We start from the raw sequence: 19,975 nt of genomic DNA on the forward strand, positions 1-19,975 counted from the left end.
CAATCAATTCACAAATGGTGTCAAGGGCACAGCTGGGAGCTGAGGGGGGGTCGGTAGCAGGCGGCAACAGTGAGAGACTTATTTCTGGAGAGAGTGATTTTCAGAATTAGTAGTTCGAACTGTTTGGGTATGGACCTGGAAAGTATGACATTACTTTGCAGGCCATCTCTGCAGTAGGCTGCAACTCCTCCACCTTTAGCAGTTCTATCTTGACGGAAGATGTTATAGTTTGGTATGGAAATCTCTGAATTTTTGGTGGCCTTCCTGAGCCAGGATTCAGACACGGCAAGGACATCAGGGTTAGCAGAGTGTGCTAAAGCAGTGAGTAAAACAAACTTAGGGAGGAGGCTTCTGATGTTGACATGCATGAAACCAAGGCTTTTTCGATCACAGAAGTCAACAAATGAGGGTGCCTTGGGACATGCAGGGCCTGGGTTTACCTCCACATCACCCGCAGAACAGAGAAGGAGTAGTATGAGGGTGCGGCTAAAGGCTATCAAAACTGGTCGCCTAGAGCGTTGGGGGCAGAGAATAAGAGGAGCAGGTTTCTGGGCATGGTAGAATATATTCAGAGCATAATGCACAGACAGGGGTATGGTGGGGTGCAGGTACGGCGGAGGTAAGCCCAGGCACTGGGTGATGATGAGAGAGGTTTTATCTCTGGACATGCTGGTTGTAATGGGTGAGGTCACCACATATGTGGGAGGTGGGACAAAGGAGGTATAAGGGGTATGAGGAGTGGGACTAGGGGCTCCACTGTGAACTAAAACACTGATAACTAACCTGAGCAACAGTATACAAGGCATATTGACATTTGAGAGAGACATACAGAGAGGCACACAGTAATCACAGGTGTTGAATTGGGAAAGCTAGCTAAAACAGTGGGTGAGACAACAGCTAATCAGCTAGCATAACAACAGCAGGTAAAATGGCATTGACTAGGCAACGGGGCCGACAAATAAATCAAACAAGCAGAATGGAGTACCGTGATTAATGGACAGTCCAGCGTGCATCAGCTATGTAGCCAAGTGATCAGAGTCCAGGGGCAGCGGTGGATGAGGCAGGGGGGGCTGGACTGGCGGGTGTTATCCAGGTTAAAAAAAGAACTAACAGTGACTAAGTAGCTTGTAGCTAGTTAGCTGATTCGCTTCTGGAGGTTCTTGAGTGTGTTCTAAAAATTAAAAATAATAGCGATTCCGTATCACATTGGGTGAGGCAGGTTTCCGGAAGGTATAAAAACACATTTTAAAAATCGGGAAGAGATAGAAAGTACATATGGGCCACTGCGATGCAGACGGTTAGCAGGCCTGTGCTAACAAGCTAACAGATTAGCAGGCCGGGGTAAACAAGGTAGTAGTTAGCGGACCTGGGCTAAACAAGCTAGCAGTTAGCATGCCGAATTAGCAAGCAAGGAGATAGCGAGGGCTAGAGAGTTAGCCTTTGGAGGATGTCGCGATGGGGTGAGTCTGTTATTCCTCTTCATGCAGTGACATCGGTAGACCAGTCGTGGATCCGGGTATAGAAGCCCAGGAGTATGCTAGGAACACAGGAGCTCTGGCCGGGCAAGCTTCAAGCTACGTGGGTGGAAACGCTAGCCAGGAGTAAACAACCAGGGTTGCGGTTTAGCTCGATAGCTAGTTGTGAAGATCCAGCTGAAAAAAAATTCCGTTTGCGGAGGGAATCCGGGTATAAAAAATAAATAGGTCCGTTATGCTCGCGTTGTTCGAACTGGCGAGAGCTTTCCGAGCTAAAGGTTAGCTGATGACCGGTTAGCTGAAGACCGCTAGCATAGCTGGTGGTTAGCCGGCTAACTTCAGTTGAGGGGTTTCGGTTCCGAAGTAAATATAAATACTTTAGGAAAAGTAGCTACATTGGGTGAGGTGGATTGCAGGAGAGTATTTGGAAGCTTAGGTTTAGCTAAATGTTTTTAAAGATATGTGAAGAAAAATATCAAAAACGAAAAAAAGACTGTATTTACAGATATTTACAGAGACGATACGACAGGACGACTTACTGCTACGCCATCTTGCTGCTCTGAAATTAACAGGCGCTATTAGACAAAGATCAGTGGGGAAAAGTTGTGATTGACTCTTTTCTGGAGGACGACCTTGCCGTGCTGACTCGCTCTGATACTGAAAATGAATCAGACGATGAGGAAATGCCTGAATTATGTAAAAACATTTATTGAACCAGGCATTCATTTGTGATGGTGTTGGGGAAGAAACGGAGACCGACAGTGTTGTCACAGAAGTTAGAGTTTTGAAATCGGTGGAATGCCCGGTGGAAGCAGAGAATGATTGCCAAATGTGGAGAAAGTCGAAAAGAAAACAGAAGGCTGTTGTATAAAACACCTGTCTCCGGATTACATCTTGAAAATAAGAGCAACCATGGCATCCACGACAGAAGGAGAAGTTGTCATCCATGTAACCCGAGAAGTTGTGTCTTGCTACATTTTCAGATATGTGTTTCTAATTGTCAGAAAGTCATTGTCATTGCCAGTACCAGCCTAATGTTAGCTAGCTATGCAACATTGACCCTAGTTAGTTAGCTTTTGTTACCTGCAGATTCACGCACGGTTCACAGTAGTAATGCCGCATTCAAAACAACTGGGAACTCGGAAAAATACGAGGTCAAATCATGATGTCTGATCTTCAGGTCAGAAAGACGGAGCTCTAGGAGGAGTCCCGGGGTGCTGAGTTGGAATTCCGAGTTGGATGACCATTTCAAATGTATTTTTCAGAGTTCTCAGTTGTTTTGAACACTGCATTAGAGTTGAGATAATGGTTCATTGTTCACATGTCTAAACAAAAAAACACTCCACGAGGCCTCCCAGGTGGCGCAGTGGTTTAGGGCGCTGTACTGGAGCACCAGCTGTGCCACCAGAGACTCTGGGTTCACGCCCAGAATGTCGTAACCGGCCGCGAACTGGAGGTCCGTGGGGCGACACACAATTGGCCCAGCGTCGTCCGGGTTAGGGAGGGCTTGGCCGGTAGGGATATCCTCAATGCAACATCGCGCACCAGAAACTCCTGTGGTGGGCCGGGCGCAGTGCGCGCTAACCACGGTTGCCAGGTGCACAGTGTTTCCTCTGACACATTGATGCGACTGGCTTCCGGGTAGGATGCGTGCTGTGTTAAGAAGAAGTGCGGCTTGGTTGGATTGTGTATCGGAGGACGCATGACTATCAACCTTCATCTCTCCCGAGCCCGTATGGGAGTTGTAGAGATGAGACAAGATAGTAGCTACTAAAAAACAATTGGATACCACAAAATTGGGGAGAAAAAGGGGGAAAATTCAACAAAAAACACCAACAAAAAAAAAAGACTCCACTATGCAAGTAACCATTTCAAATGTACCGTTTACACCTTCTGCATGTGACAAATAAATATTGATTTTATTTGATATAGATGATAATGTGAAGAACATGACCTGCACCAAAATCAGATTAGGAAATAGGCAGAGAACTAGATTTTTAAAAAGTGCATTTTTACTACTAATTTCACCACTGGTTGTTTACTACACTAGCTTATTCACTCGGTTTAGCACATGGCCTCAAGTGATCATTAAAGAAATGGGGGGGGCTAAGTCTTAAGAGGGTGTGAACTATGCTGAATGGGTGTAGACAAGAGCTCTCCAGTAGATGTACCAATACATTCAAGGTGTATTTTCTCAAAAGTATGGTTACAAGTTTATCAACTTTCAAAGCAGAATTACTTTCCCATTGTTCCTCAACTGTAGTGTACGATATACAATTTTCTAGCTCCGAGTCGACTTTTATCCAAAGTAAAAAAGCTATTTCAAATTTTACTACATAGGAATCCAGGTGGTGGGTCATATTTATTTTTTATTTTAAAAAATCAACTCCGCGTCGCTGGGAAGGGCTCGTAAGCAAGCATTTCACAGTAAAGTCTACACCCGTTGTATTCACACTTCTACTCAATGCAACATATTTTCAAATAACTCCAAACTTGACTGTATAATAAAATTGCATAGGCTTATTTGCTCATATTTGCAAAGGACTGCTGGTGATTTGGCTAGAGGAAAGGGAGGAATATACATACATGCATAATGATCTGCATGTCATTGGAAAACTGCATGAATTCTTGTTTATTCTTCAGTTAACGGACAATCTCCCTCTCATAAAAATACACACCACCATCTCTCCCACAAACACATACCGCTCCCAAACAGAATGTAGGAAGACCCAGAAAGATAGATTTTTGATATAAAGATATAGTTTAGGCTTACATTAGGCCTACGTAAATCCTACATTTGAAGCACATCTAAGTAGCAGACCATTTTCCTTACTTCCTAGGCCAATCAAATTTGGCAAGAGCTACTGTCAATTCAATGTTGTTAGCTAGGTAGGTAACATGACTGAACAACATTGTTTGTTATCAAACTAATTAACAACCTGGGCTTTGTTTAAAAACAGCCCGTGGTATGGTTTGTGAAATTATATCAAATGTGCATGCTCTCTTTGCTGTAAAGCTAACTGACCCGCTCTTGCCCATTCATCGCCATTCACCCATTGTTGTCGTAACTCTCCTGATCGACACCTGTGAATGCTTTCTGAATCTCTCCAATACGCCTTGTCTACTGCTGTGTTGGCTAGTTCTTACTGTTTTATTTCACTGTAGAGCACTCAGTCCTGCTCAACATGCCTTAGATAGCTCTATTGCCCCACCCCACACACGCGGAGACCTCACCTGGCTTAACTGGTGCCCACAGAAACGCTTATTGAAATTCTTGATTATCGTAGATTTATCAGTGGTGACAACGTTTCCAAGCCTCAGTGCAGTGGACAACTGGGACGAGGTGCCTCTTATTCTCCATGGACTTTACAGTGTGCCAGAACTTTTTGGAGTTAGTGCTACAGGATGCAAATTTCTGTTTGAAAAAGCTAGCCTTTGCTTTCCTAACTGCCTGTGTATATTGGTTCCTGTTCAACATCTCTCATATTGTCTGAGATCCCTAAAGATTGGAAAGCTGCCATGTTCATCCCCCTCTTCAAAGGGGGAGACACTCTAGTCCCAAACTGTTACAGACCTATATCTGTCCTACCCTGCCTTTCTAAAGTCTTCGAAAGCCAAGTTAACAAAACAGATCACCGACCATTTCGAATCCCACCGTACCTTCTCCGCTATGCAATCTGGTTTCAGAGCTGGTCATGGTTGCACCTCAGCCACGCTCAAGGTCCTAAACGATATCATAACCGCCATCGATAAAAGACAGTACTGTGCGGCAGTCTTCATCGACCTGGCCAAGGCTTTCGACTGTCAGTCACTGCATTCTTATCGGCAGACTCAATAGCCGTGGCTTCTCAAATGACGACCTCGTCTGGTTCACCAACTACTTCTCAGACAGAGTTCAGTGTGTCAAATCAGAGGGCCTGTAGTCCGGACCTCTGGCAGTCTATGAGGGTGCCACATGGTTCAATTCTCGGGCCGACTCTTTTCTCTGTATATATCAATGACGTCGCTCTTGCTGCTGGTGATTCTCTGATCCACCTTTACGCAGACAACACCATTCTGTATACTTCTGGCCCTTCTTTGAACACTGTTAACTAACCTCCAGACGAGCTTCAATCCCATACAACTCTCCTTCCGTGGCCTCCAACTGCTCTTAAACGCTAGTAAAACTAAATGCATGCTCTTCAACCGATTGCTACCCGCCCGCCCGTCTAGCATCACTACTCTGGACGGTTCTGACTTCGAATATGTGGACAACTACAAACACCTAGGTTTCTGGTTAGACTGTAAACTCTCCTTCCACACTGACATTAAGCATCTCCAATCCAAAATTAAATCTACAATTGGCATCCTATCACAACAAAACCTCCTTCACTCATGCTGCCAAACATGCCCTCAAAACTGACAATCCTACAGATCCTGGACTTCGGCGATGTCATTTATAAAATAGCCTCCAACACTCTACTCAGCAAATTGGACGCAGTCTATCACAGTGTCATCCGTTTTGTCATCAAAGCCACATATAATACCAACCACTGTGATCTGTAGGCTCTCATTGGCTGTGCCTCGCTACATATTTGTTGCCAAACCCACTGGCTCCAGGTCATCTATAAGCCTATGCTAGGTAAAGTCCCACCTTATCTCAGCTCACTGGTCACCATAGCAGCACCCACCTGTAGCAGTCTCCAGCAGGTATATTTCACCGGTCACCCCTAAAGCCAACACTTCATTTGGCCGCCTTTCCTTCCAGTTCTCTGCTGCCAGTGACTGGAACGAATTGCATAAATCACTGAAGCCTTATATATCCCCCTAACTTTAAGCATCAGCTGTCAGAGCAGCTTACTGATCAATGTACCTGTATAGAGCCAATCTGTAAATAGCACACCCAACTACCTCATCCCCATATTGTTACTTATCTTCTTGCTCTTTTGCACTCCAGTATCTCTACTTGCACATCTATCACTCCAGTGTTAATGCTAAATTGTAATTATTTCGCCTCCATGGCCTATTTATTAACTTCCTACATTTGCACATCCTATTGTGTTATTGACTGTATGTTGGTTTATCCTGTGTGTAACTCTTGTTTTGTCACACTGCTTTGCTTGATCTTGGCCGGGTGGCAGTTGTAAATGAGAACTTGTTCTCAACTGGCCAGCATGGTTAAATAAAGGTGAAATAAAAATAAAAGCATGCTCCATTTTACCTCTATTACTCAGAGGCTGTATGACAGCGAACTTGCAATTGCAAAGCCTACACAGACTGAACTGTGCACTTGGTTATACCAAGCATTGAAATGATACAATATATCATTTTGCTCGCTCTGCTTCAATGTATCAAAATGTAACAGTAGACTCACCATGGTCTGCATCCCCACTCGCCATCACGGCTAAATTCTATTTAAAAAACTGATTTGATGGATAGAGGCGTATGAAGAGCAGACAGAAGCAGGTGAGGGATGGCTGGAAGGACATGTGGCTTGCCTGCTGGCTGATTACAGCTACCACATGTGAGATGTGCATGAAAGTGACATTATTGGACTGGTGCTTACAATACTATTAGTTGCTGTTGCTTAAATTTAACTGAATTTATAAGTAAAACTGACTTTAGAAACATTTCATAACAGGTGCCAACTGGTTCTCCAGATTGGAAGGGACGAAAAATGTGATAATATCATATGAAATGGTACTACAGTACTCCAAAATGTTGGTCTCATAAGTATCATGACTTTTTGATACTGTGATATTACCATGGTTCTGTTCTACTGTGCAACACTACTTCATGCCTTCCTCCGCAGACTCACTCTATACATCCTCATTACCCAGAGCAAAGGGTACAAGGGGTAGTCTGTCCTCACCATTCATCAAACCATGTCAGAGAGTCACAGTGCTGCCACAAACGCAATTCTTGCATCCAAAATCAAATCAGCTTCTAAAACAGTTGATGGGCTGGTGAAGTCTTCTCAGGGAAATAGAACAGTCTAAAAGGTTGAGCTCCTCTAGGTCAGACCTTGGGAGAAGGGTGGCTGTGGATGCATTTTAAAAAGCAGTGTGCCTGTAGTTTAAGTAGAGAAAATGAGATGGAGTTACTGTTACTCAGGGTGTCTTATTTGGCAAGTGCTGATAAAAATAAAAGCAGATAAAACTTCCCGGCCAAATTGACCAGGAGAAGGAAAAAAAAATCACATTGCAAAATAATGCTTTATATTCATTGATGGAAATACCAGTCAATGTAAACACAATTTTCCGTCATGCTCATCAGTCTGTTCATTTTCATAATTTAGTGTAATTAAATTGGCCCGTGTATATTTTCTTTCGTCATCATGCATCTTATTTATCCAACACAACACATGAGCGGGAGTTCTCCTGCATCTCCTCAGCTGGTTGCTGCTGAAGTAAAAAGTGCTTTCATAAGCCCATTCATTACGCAACAATTCTAAAAGCAATCGCGTGTGAAACAGTGTTGGTGCACGATTATAAAGAGCTACTATTTTTATTACTCAACTGGTAATGGAAGCTCACCAATCAAGTGCAGGCAACAGGCTATCAGCACGTCACCCGCTATTTTACAATGTGAGCTGGAGGCACTATGCATTTTGAAAATAGAATTGTTCAAAACCTGAATGTTTGATTTCATATTATGAGGTGTCTCAAAGTAGCCTATAGGCAAAATTCGACCATGGAATTATGAAAGCAATAATTTTTGAAAGTCCGGAGGAAGCTTACAATTTGGCAGCTAATGAAATGAGTGCATGGAACTCAGCCTATAGGCCAATGCAGCAGTAGCCCTAAAACATCCATTGCTCTTTCACACCGCGGATTATTGAATAGGGGATTGTTGGATAAAAAATAATAATAAATGCAATAGCTTACTGTGAGGAACTAAAGTTTTAATATATTATCATGCAATGCGCTCGTTAGCATTCTCTATGTGATTTTACATGTACGTGTTAGTCTGTAATCCCAAGGTTAGCAATGCTATTAGTGGTGTTTGGAAACACCGCCCCTTGTGTTCAATGCCGAATTACCAAATACACAGGTATGGCACAAGGTCGGTATTAAGGTACACCACATATACACAAAAGTATGTGGACACCCCTTCAAATAAGTGGATTTGGCCATTTCTGCCACACACGTTGTTGAAGTGTATACAATCTTACACACAGCAATGCAATCTCCATAGACAAACATTGGCAGAAGAATGGCCTTACTGAAGAGCTCTGTGACTTTCAACGTTGCACCGTCATAGGATGCCACCTTTCCAAAAAGTCAGTTAATCCAATTCCTGCCCTGCTGGAGCTGCCCCGGTCAACTTTAAGTGCTGTTATTGTGAAGTGGAAACGTCTACGAGCAACAATGGTAGGCCACACAAGCTCACAGAACGGGACCGCTGAGTGCTGCAGCTCATAGCGCCTAAAAATCTTCTGTCCTCGGTTACAACAAACTGTCTTTGGAATCAACAACAGCACAAGAACGGTGCTTCGAGAGCTTCATGAAATGGGTTTCTATGGCCGAGCAGCACACACTGTATAGGAATATTGGTCTGGGTCAGTTTTTCACAATTCGGGCTAGGCCCCTTAGTCCCAGTGAAGGGAAAATCTTAACGCTACAGAATACAGTTTTTTTTTTTTTTTTTTACTTCTTCAGGATCTGTGTCCATGGGACGGTTGAGCTAACGAAGGCTAATGTGATTAGCATGATGTTGTAAGTAACAATAACTTTTTCCAGGACATAGACATGTGATATTTGCAGAAATTCTTGTTAATCTAACTGCACTGTCCAATTTACAGTAGCCATTACAACACTCCTGTGCAAGAAAGAATACCATGCTATTGTTTGAGTGCACAGTTTTGAACATAAAGTTATTAATAAACAAAGTAGGCACATTTGGGCAGTCTTGACACAATGTTGAACAGAAAATCAATGGGTCATTGGATCAGTCTAAAACTTTGCAAGCACTAATGCCATCTAGTGGTCAAACTCTAAATTGCACCTGGGCTGGAATAATACATTATGGACTCTCTCGCATTTCAAAGATGGTACAAAAAAAATACAAAAGAACAGTTTGATTTTTATTTGTATTATTACAATGTGAAAGGAATGTAGGGGAATATATTTATTTGTAATCTTTTACCAGATCGATTGTTTTTTATTTGTACTATTACAATGTGAAAGGAATGTAGGGGAATATATTTATTTGTAATCTTTTACCAGATCTTTTACCAGATCGATTGTGTTACATTTCCAAAAACTTCACCGTTTACTTTCAAATGGTACCAAGAATATGCATATCCTTGCTTAAGGGCCTGAGTTACAGGCAGTTAGATTTGGGTAAGTCATTTTAGGGAAAATTGAAAAAGGGGGTGGATCCTTAAAAGGATAACCCATTAAGGTGTTCACCCACAAATCACATTAAGATTATGGTAATGCATCTTAACAGAACATGCAACTCATGTAATCACCAATGAAACTTAATTTTCAAACATTTGACAAAATGCATTTTGTGGGAAAATACTTTATTTTTGAAAAATATTTGTATCCACTTTCTTTTTCTTTTCTCCTAATTTCGTGGTATCCAAGTGGTAGTTAGTCTCGTCTCATCACTGCAACGTCACTGTTTTGGAGCCGTGCGTCCTCCAAAACACAACCCAACCAACCTGCAATGCTTCTGGACACAATGCCCGCTTAACCCGGAAGACCAATTTGTCGGAGGAAACACTACACCCGGCGACCGTGTCAGCGTGCATGTGCCCGGCCCGCCACAGGAGTGGCTAGAGCATGATGGGACAAGGACATCCCTGCCGAAACCCTCCCCTAACCCAGACGACGCTGGGTCAATTGCGCACCGCCCCATGGGTCTCGCGGTCGAGGCCAGCTGGTCTCGAACCAGGATCTCTAGTGGCAGTGCCTTAGACCAATGCGCCAACAATATCATTCTGAACAGCACACCGTGGTTCCATATGTGACAGATTAAAATCTCTGAGAAACTTAGAAAGAGGAGGAATCTAAAGATGCAACAACTAGGATGGATTGCTGATAGGATTGTGCCTTTGGCTAATTGACAACGAAAGAAAGTTGATATAAAAACCAATAGGACAGGAGATAAATGGTATAGCGGTGGGTCCAATCGGGAAGTAAATGAAAATAAATGTGCCAAAATTATATAATTACTCCTGTCTATACATAAATACAATAATTTAAAATAATTCACCAGAAAGCATGACTTCTTAAGCATCCAATGCCTATGACTCCGGTAAATTTATCAAATGGGCAGTAAATTAACATTTTCCCAGTCACTTTGTCCGGCGCCACATTTTCGTAACAAAAACCCTGCTGTTACTGTACCTCAGTGAGGGAGGTGAGCAGGGCCGGAGGAAGCAGGTCAGGGACATGGATGGCGACAGGGGGACCCGTCCAGTTACTCTGGGCAAAGAGGTGCAGGCAGGACACCGCCAGGGCCAGCAAGGCATTCTCCCTGAGAAAGAGAAGAAAGGAAACAGAACGTAATGTCACAATGAATAGGAACGAGATCCGTGAGTGTAGGGTGGGGGGGCAGATAGTCTGGGGGACAGAGAGAAAGAACGATGAGGGAGACCAGAGGGAAGGCACAGAACACAGAACTATTAGACACTAGAGAAAAACTAAAACAGGGAACAGAACAAAGGAGGAGCAACAGAAAGGCGAGAGAACTAAATGAAAGGGAGTTCAGAGGAAGAGAAGCAATAAAACGAGGCTTCCAAAACAAGCGACCACAAGCTCAGTACAGAGACGAAGGGGGAGAAAGAAACACTGAAGATACGGTCATTTAATCTCCACACTGCAAATCAGGGCAGCAGCCTTCCCGAAGTGGACACAGCGGGCTGCTCCAGTCCTCAGAGCAGGACTCATTCAATAGGGTGACTGGGCTGTCCGGACACAGACTCAGGGTAAAGAGGAACTGCTTCCCATCAATTAAAGCTATGGATACACACCGTACAGGCCTCTCCAACACACCTAGCTGACAACGCAGAAAATGGAAAGAGACCGAAATAATAGATCCAATACAGGAGGGGGATAGAGTAGCAAAACCTGCTGAAATACCCATTCTCCCACGGGACAGGAGGAGATGTTAAGCTGTTCTTATTAAAAATTATTAATTCATGTAGCAGGAAGCTTCATTGGGCTCCATTCAGTGAGGGAACAGCCCGTGCCTGGTAATTCTCCTATCACTCCCCTCAATAAAAGTCACTGTGTACTGGGGCTGGGCGTTATGGCCGAAAAATCATCACAAAAAAAACATGATTTATGGGTGATTCATACAATACATATCATGATTTTTTTGTTATGCTCTCTAAATAAGCTTTGTTGTGCAACTAAAGGTCAAATACACTGCATTTCAAACAGTCAGCAATAATCTAATGAAATCAGGGCTTGTGAAATTGTACCTAGGCAAAATAGAAGCTATCCACAACCGTAAGACCCACAAAAAAATATGAGAATACACTTGTTACAATTTTAACCAGAACCATTCAAAATCCACCTTCACTAATAATGACTAACTTCTTGTGGCAGGCATTATAGAGAATTAATACAGGTCTCAAACGCTCTCTTCACCACAAGCCCACATTCTAGCGAGTAAACAGATCTTTATAAGTTTAGCCAACATGGATCTATACGCTTGCTAACATAGAACAGTTGAATTGTTACACACACACCGTTCTGTCCGTTTCCAACTGTTTGAACAGCATGCTAGACTGCCCACTTCGTTCAGATGTTGAAATCAAGTGGCTTACCCTATTTCTCAGAATGAGAACGAGTTGCTATTCCTTATAGAATTGTGTTTTATGCTTATTGCACATTTATAAAACAGACTACACACCTAGTGTAACAGTCTTTGGCTTTCTGCTGCCAGTGGTACCACAATGCCGCTCACAACAAACTGAGCATTCATTTACCAGAATTAATATTCATTGATACTGCCGTTTTAGTAGAGTTTAAACTTAAGGTTATCATTAGAAAAGTCTCTATTACATGAAGATAATTTTATTCATTCATATTGCTGTACACTTAAAAAGGCAATCTGTTGGCTTATATGAAAGCATATTCAATCTTGTTTAGCCTTGTTTATAATAAAGCCTTATGTAAGTGTCCACCAACTTGGATCCTGGAGAGCTAGAGTATGCAGGCTTTTGTTCCAGCCCAGCACTAAAAAAACTTTATTCAATGAATTGATTAACATTGAAGGTGTCAGCATGAGATCCCTACTCAGTTATTGTTTCTTACCGGTCAGCCTTGTCCTCCTGTGTGCTGTCGTTGAGGTAGGCCAGGACCCGTCTCTCCAGGTAGGCATCGATGGACTCTCCGTCGCTGCAGTCTCCACCACCAAGCAGGTCCAGGACCTGAGGACTCAGCAGCACCGCCTCAAAGTCTCCATCGAACAGGGACTGCAGCAGGGGACCTGCCTCTGGAAAGGAAACAATAAGAAGCAGTGAGATAAAGAGGTAACACAGGAAAATGGCAATGACAGAGATGCGTCGTGTGTGTATCTGTAATAATGGGTGGCTCAAAACAGGATTGTTAAACCATAGCCTAAGTATTTAGTTATTCTGACGCTATTCACCATGGTCTGAACAGTTTCTCCTTTGACTGCATGGCGTAGTCTCATTTCTCTGTGGAACACCCATTAGCTTTGAAAGGCACTAAGGTACAGCCTCATTGTTTGAAATAGGTGGATCATTATCCCCCAGATTCCGCTACATCCAATTCAAATTACCTCAAAGGCTACTTGTTTAGAGTCAAAGTATTATAGCCAAACCATCTCGTTATTGTTGTCCCAGAACCATTACCATCCAGGAAAGGAGAAAATCAAGCATGCCACTGGACCATACGCTGTACCTCACTCCAAGGGCCTCTTACCTCCACAACACACCTACTTTCATTTGTCTTATATTGTTTCTCGCAAATTGTTAATCCAACTCCATATTCCCATTAGCAAAATGAGAATATTGAACAATGCCCTGCAGATGATCATTTGGTGTGTGCATGCAGACTTATAGCTGTTGGAGGGGCATTGCTGAAGGGGGAGGAAGAGGAACAAAATATTAAATTATAAAGAGAACATCTATGAGGCCAAGGTGTCTCAGCCTGGAGTAATTGCATTTTATGCATTGGTTGTGTGCTTGGCTTCAGCGTCTATACAGCTTTCATTAGTTCTTTATGAGCAGGGAGGCTGGCTGGGCTCATTAGCATTGATTGCATTGCGCTTCACTGATGGGAATGAGTGAGGGCTGAGAGAGAGCAACGGGAAGGAGGAGAGGCAAGGTGTACAGTATCAGAAGACTGGCAAACCTAAGCAAACTAAAACACTCCCACAAACTGGCACACACACACAGCGTGCATCCCAACAATCTCTAGTACCCACAAATGTAAAAGCATTGGATTGGTGGGCATGGGCCAAAGACTTTCCATAAACCAGTAATGTCCTTTCAAATCCAAGGGAAGTGAACAAGTGCACACTTTGGGAGAAAATAGATTGGGACAGCCACAGTACACCAAAGCCAATGCTTCCAATGATAAAGCTACAGGCACCCCTATTGATTTGAATTAATCCATCCATTCATGTTTTGCCCAAGGTAGAAGTGGTCAGAAAGTGACATTTTGGACCTGAATGCCAAAACAAAAAAATTCAAGAGATCGAGGTGCTCAAAGTTGACCCATTTTGCATACCCCCACCCTACCATGAGACATCCATGTCATCATTCCTGAAAACAAAAAAACGATTTAGTTTGATATCATTTCAAAGCTTAAAGAGTTGTAAAACATATGAGTTAATGAAAAATAGTCATTTAAGCTTTAATGCCATTTATCAAAAATGCCTAAAATGATTTTTTCAAGTTCAAACTCAGCAACAACAAAAAAAATCCTTTATTTTCAGCAAACGTAACATGTGTAAATATTTGTATGAACATAAGATCCAACAACTGAGACAAACTGAACAAGTTCCACAGACATGTGACTAACAGAAATTGAATAATGTGTCCCTGAAAAAAGGGGGATCAACAGTAAGTCAGTATCTGGTGTGGCTTTGTTTTTGCATTATTTAAACCAAATTGAACATGTTTCATTATTTATTTGAGGCTAAATTGATTGTATTTATGTATTATATTAAGTTAAAATAAGTGTTCATTCAGTATTGTTGTAATTGTCATTATTACAAGGGGGAAAGAATTGGCAGATTAATCGGCATCCGATTTTTTTTGGCCCTCCAATAATCGGTATCGGCGTTAAAATCATAATCGGTCGACCTCTACTCTCAACCACTGTTTAATAACACTTCAGCTTCTCAAATACATTTCAGCACTCTCAAGAAACGGATATTATGGAAAACAACTGGACCTCAAATTAGTCAGTAATTCAGCAGTCAATATAAGGCAATTCAGTATGGGAGAAATATGATTCTGAATTGCCCAAGGCCTCTCAATATTCAAGCAAACATAATACATAAGTGTACATTTCAGAATGGCGAGTGCAACAGACTCATATCTGCTACAAGCACACACAGGGAGGGGACTAGCTAAACTGAACAAAACTATAAATGCAAAATGTAAAGTGGTGGTCCCATGAGCTGAAATAAAAGGTCACAGAAATGTTCCATATACACAACAAAACATATTTCTCGCCAATGTTTGCTTAGATGTTAGTGAGCATTTGTACTTTGCCAAGATGATCCATTCACATGACAGGTGTAGCGTATCAAGGTGTGGCATACCAGCCACCCCAGACAGCTGATGAAACTGTGGGTTTGCACAAACTGTCAGCAAACATCTCAGGGAAGCACATCTGCGTGCTCGTCATCTTCACCAGGGTCTTGACCTGCGTGCAGTTAGGCCTCGTAACCTACTTCAGTGGGCATGCTAGAGAAGTGCGCTCTTCACAGATGAATCCTGGTTCCAACTGTACCGGGCAGATGGCAGACGTTGCATGGGCGACCGGTTTGCTGATGTCAACGTGCCCCGTGGTGGTGGTGGGGTTAGTCGCTCTGGATAAGAGCGTCTGCTAAATGACTTCAATGTAAATGTAATGGTACACTACATATACACAAGTATGTAGACACCTCAAATAAGTGGCTTCGGCCATTTCAGCCACACACATTGCTGACAGGTGTATAAAATCGAGAACACAGCCATGTAATCTCCATAGACAAACATTGGCAGTAGAATGGCCGTACTTAACAGCTCAGTCACTTTCAACATGGCACCGTGATAGGATACAACCTTTCCAACAAGTCAGAGTATTCCCGGTCAACTGTAAGTGCTGTTATTGTGAGTGGAACGTTTAGGAGCAACAAAGGCTCAGCCACAAAGTGGTAGGCCACGCAAGCTCACAGCATAGGACCGCCGAGTGCTGAAGCACGTACAAATCTGTCCTCAATTGTAAGATCACCATGTGCAATGCCAAGCGTCGGCTGCAGTGGTGTAAAGCTTGCCGCCATTGGACACTTGAGCAGAGGAAACGCCTTCTCTGAAATATAAATTGATGCTTCACCATCTGGCAATCCGACAGACAAATCTCGGTTTGGCGGATGCCAGGACAACGCTACCTGCCCCAAAGCATAGTGCCAACTGTAAAGCTTGGTGAAGGAAGAATAATGGTCTGGGGATGTTTTTCATGGTTCAGGCCCCTTAGTTCCAGTGAAGTGGAATCTTATCGCTACAGCACACAACGTCATTCTAGACGACTCTGTGCTTCCAACTTTGTGGGGGAAGGCCCTTTCCCGTTTCAGCATGACAATGCCCCCGTGCACAAAGCAAGGTCCATATAGAAATGGTTTATTGAGATCAGCGTGTAAGTACTTGACTGGCCTGCACAGAGCCCTGACCTCAACCCCATCGAAGACCTTAGGAATTAATTGGAACGCAACTGCGAGCCAGGCCTAATCGCCAAACATCAGTGCCTGACCGCACTAATGCTCGTGGCTGAATGGAAACAAGTCCCCGCAGCAATGTTCCAACATCCATTGGAAAGCCTTCCCAGAAGAGTGGAGGCTGTTATCGAAACAAAAGGGGTACCAAATCCATATTAATGCCCATGATTTTGGAATGAGATGTTTAACGAGCAGGTGTCCATATACACTACATGACCAAAAGTATCTGTGACTAACAGATGCATATCTGTATTCCCAGTCATGTGGATTCCATAGATTTGGGTCAATTGACTGATTTCCTTATATGAACTGTAACTAAGTAAAATATTTGAAATTGCTTCAGGTTGCATTTATATTTTTGTTGAGTGTACATTTATTTCTATGTCATGAGTTTAGACTTGCTGGATATTTATTTTTATTTTTTTACTTGTGCAGTGTAGTGAAAAGCAGCCAACATCACATTTACAATACATCATTTCAATACAATCTTATGTCAGAAACAGTGTGCTTTTTATTGGTGAGTTATGTCTCAAAAGGCATAACCTAATTTGCTAAATCCAAATGGAGACAAAAATATATCAAGTCATGTCTATTCTGACAACAGCACATAAAACCAGCCCAGACAACCATGACACAGCTACATCACTTGATACAGCTCACGGTACTGTGCCTGGATGATGGGCGAGAAATATATGATGACATGGCTGATTATTGCGCAAAGCCAGTGACCTCGGATTTAGCAAAGATGAGCATACATGCCAAGAAAATAGCCGAGCATATAGAAAATAGCGACCGTGCATGGTGATTGTCCATAGAGTCTAACGTTCTTTCATGGGGGATGGGATGCTTCGCCCACTGTGCTATCATAAACGTGCGTTGCCACAGCTTCAATGCAGTAAGATGACAGTGTTCAGCGAAAGATCATGACAGCGATTAACTCACTATTGCTGCCTCTAGTTTATCGAGAACTAACACATTACGGAGATCAAAACTACCGATTAGTTGAACGAGCTAAACACCCACCTACCGTATATATGTACATGTGCATCCTCACGGGGGGATGCGTGGCCGAGGGCTGGAACGTAAATGAATCTGTCCAAATTTTAACGTTTTCAGGTATGTCCCTCCCCGTTTCGTTTGTTTACGAAATAATTTTACGTAATTAATACGCTCCTGGTGGGATGTGGCAAGAATCGGTACATAGCTTCTATAGCTCGCTAAGTTGATACCTGTATATTGGTGTTCTAGTTAGCTAGGCTTTGCGCCCACAAGTTGACAGCAAGTGTGCTTGGTACAGTAGCTAACTAGTTATCATTCAAACCTGTATTGAGCGAACTGGCTAGTTCAATTAATCTGGTTTCGATTAATCATATCACGTAGCCTTAATATTGAACCATGGTGAGACATTACACATTAGTCAAATGACATCAAACCATTGACAAACCGACGGACAGTGGCTATAACTGCGTGCCATATGTCTCCACACATTGTTAGGGTAGTTACCTTGCGTTAGCTGAACGTCACATTAGCCACCACCAAGCTAGCCATCGTTTAATTGTAGCTACATTTCTCACAAAACACAATCTAAATCTACACCTAAATACATGTAAAGTGTGATAACAACACTGATTTCCGCATACTTCATTTGTAATCTCACCTGCAGAGCTGAAAACATTCTGCTTCCATTCCGTTGCCTCGCTTGGTTTCAGAAAACCTCGGAGCACGGGAATCTCTGCTTCCCGCACCATCTCAAAATGTGATGTGCAACAGTCGCACAAAGAAGTCAATACTGTTTCCAACCAGGATCGGCGTAATTGAAAATTGACAATATATAACCTTACTACTGTAATGTAGCCTATTTCAATGTAATTGTATACATTTGTTCATTTCAACCCATGTGCAGTGAGAAGCACCAGTGAGCAGCCATGACAGAAACGCATTGCATCATGGGAAACCTCATCAGTAGAATATGGAAGCCCGCTTCCTAATATGTCGATACTTTTTTTATGTGGAGCATTATGTGTCGATTTCCATTATACACTTCGCAGCGATCAGCACAGCAGGGGCCTCATAAACATTGTGTACATTTTACACTAAATATATGCATGCTCTATTTCTGCAAAGACTTCGCACTCACAAAAATATTGAGATTTGTAAACTTGGCCCACGCCATACATAACCATGTTTCCCGTTATAAATCAGACCTGTGGAAACTGCGCTTGTTTGGAGCCACACTTGTTTTTCATGTTATTTGGGCACTATTACATTTCACATATCAGTTCGCAAACAATGTAAAAAAAATGTTTTAATGAATAAAACCGCATACAAACTTAGTCTCTTTTTTGCTTTCTTGAGTAAGGCAACTCCAAAACGCAGGCGTTTCAGCCTAGCTCAGTGCTTTTTGTGGTGGTGGGGAAGCCAGCAGAAAGGGGTTGGTGATGTTCTCCAGTTGCGCCGTGATTGGCTCAGTGTTCTGTCACTAATGAGGACATGAGGTCACCACAAAATCTACAGGTGGAGCTCGAAAATGCAAGCCCCTTCAGGGTGCTGCCATAGAGTTACATTAAAAGTGCTACTTGAGATACTGGGTTCGAGTCCAGGCTCTGTCGCAGCGCACAATTGGCCCAGCGTCGTCCAAGTTACTGGAGGGTTTGGCCGGTAGGGATGTTGTTGTCCCATCGTGCACTAGCGACTCCTGTGGCGTGCCGGGTGCAGTGCACGCTTACACGTTCGCCAGGTGTACAGTGTTTCCTCCGATAACATTGGTGCGGTTGGATTCCCGGGGTTAAGCGACATTGTATCAAGAAGCAGTGCGGTTTAGCTGGGTTGTTTCGAAGGCACAACAGCTGTTGACCTTTGCCTCTCCCGAGTCCGTACGGGATTTGCAGCGATGGGACAAGACTGTAACTACTACCAATTGGATACCACAAAATAGGGAGAAAAAATATATAAAAAATACATAAGTGCCCATCCAAGAAGGATCAAGGTCATTGACAACAGATACAATTACGTCAAATCACGTTATATCTACAGTAGCTTTGATTGGACAGGTCATGTCAACATCATAAACTCAACAAAAAAAGAAACATCCCTTTTTCAGGACCCTGTCTTTCAAAGATCATTCGTAAAAATTCAAATAACTTCACAGATCATCATTGTATAGGGTTTAAACACTGTTTCCAATGCTTGTTCAATGAACCATAAACAATTAATGAACGACCTGTGGAACGGTCGTTAAGACACTAACAGCTTACAGATGGTAGGCAATTAAGGTCACAGTTATGAAAACTTAGGACACTAAAGAGGCATTTCTACTGAATTTTGGTGAAAAACACCAAAAGAAAGATGCCCAGAGTCCCTGCTCATCTGCGTGAACGTGCCTTAGGCATGCTGCAAGGAGGCATGAGGACGGCAGATGTGGCCAGGGCTTGTAATGTACGTACTGTGAGACACCTAAGACAGCGCTACAGGGAGACAGGAGGGACAGCTGATCATCCTTGCAGTGGCAGACCACGTGTAACAACACCTGCACAGGATCGGTACATCCGAACATCACACCTGCGGGACAGGTACAGGATGGCAACAACAACTGCCCGAGTTACACC

The 19,975-nt window shown here is 42.9% G+C and overlaps 1 protein-coding gene across 2 annotated transcripts in view; it reads right to left on the reverse strand.

The window, feature by feature from the left end:
- ttc27 (tetratricopeptide repeat domain 27) overlaps positions 1-18,329 on the reverse strand; it is a 131,473-nt gene extending 113,144 nt beyond the window's left edge. Inside the window, exons 1-4 of one of the 2 annotated variants that reach the window (XM_046358711.1) lie at positions 18,028-18,329; positions 14,185-14,208; positions 12,731-12,911; positions 10,814-10,943 (exon numbers count right to left, since the gene is read on the reverse strand). In XM_046358711.1, coding sequence (XP_046214667.1) covers positions 10,814-10,943; positions 12,731-12,911; positions 14,185-14,208; positions 18,028-18,118 — 426 coding nt within the window. In that variant the 5' untranslated portion in view covers positions 18,119-18,329. The remainder of the gene's footprint in view (positions 1-10,813; positions 10,944-12,730; positions 12,912-14,184; positions 14,209-18,027) is intronic. The other variant, XM_046358712.1, reaches the window with a different exon arrangement.
- Between the last annotated feature and the right edge of the window lie 1,646 nt (positions 18,330-19,975).

Source organism: Oncorhynchus gorbuscha, linkage group LG08, assembly GCF_021184085.1.
Source record: "Oncorhynchus gorbuscha isolate QuinsamMale2020 ecotype Even-year linkage group LG08, OgorEven_v1.0, whole genome shotgun sequence".
NCBI classification, from domain to species: domain Eukaryota; kingdom Metazoa; phylum Chordata; class Actinopteri; order Salmoniformes; family Salmonidae; genus Oncorhynchus; species Oncorhynchus gorbuscha.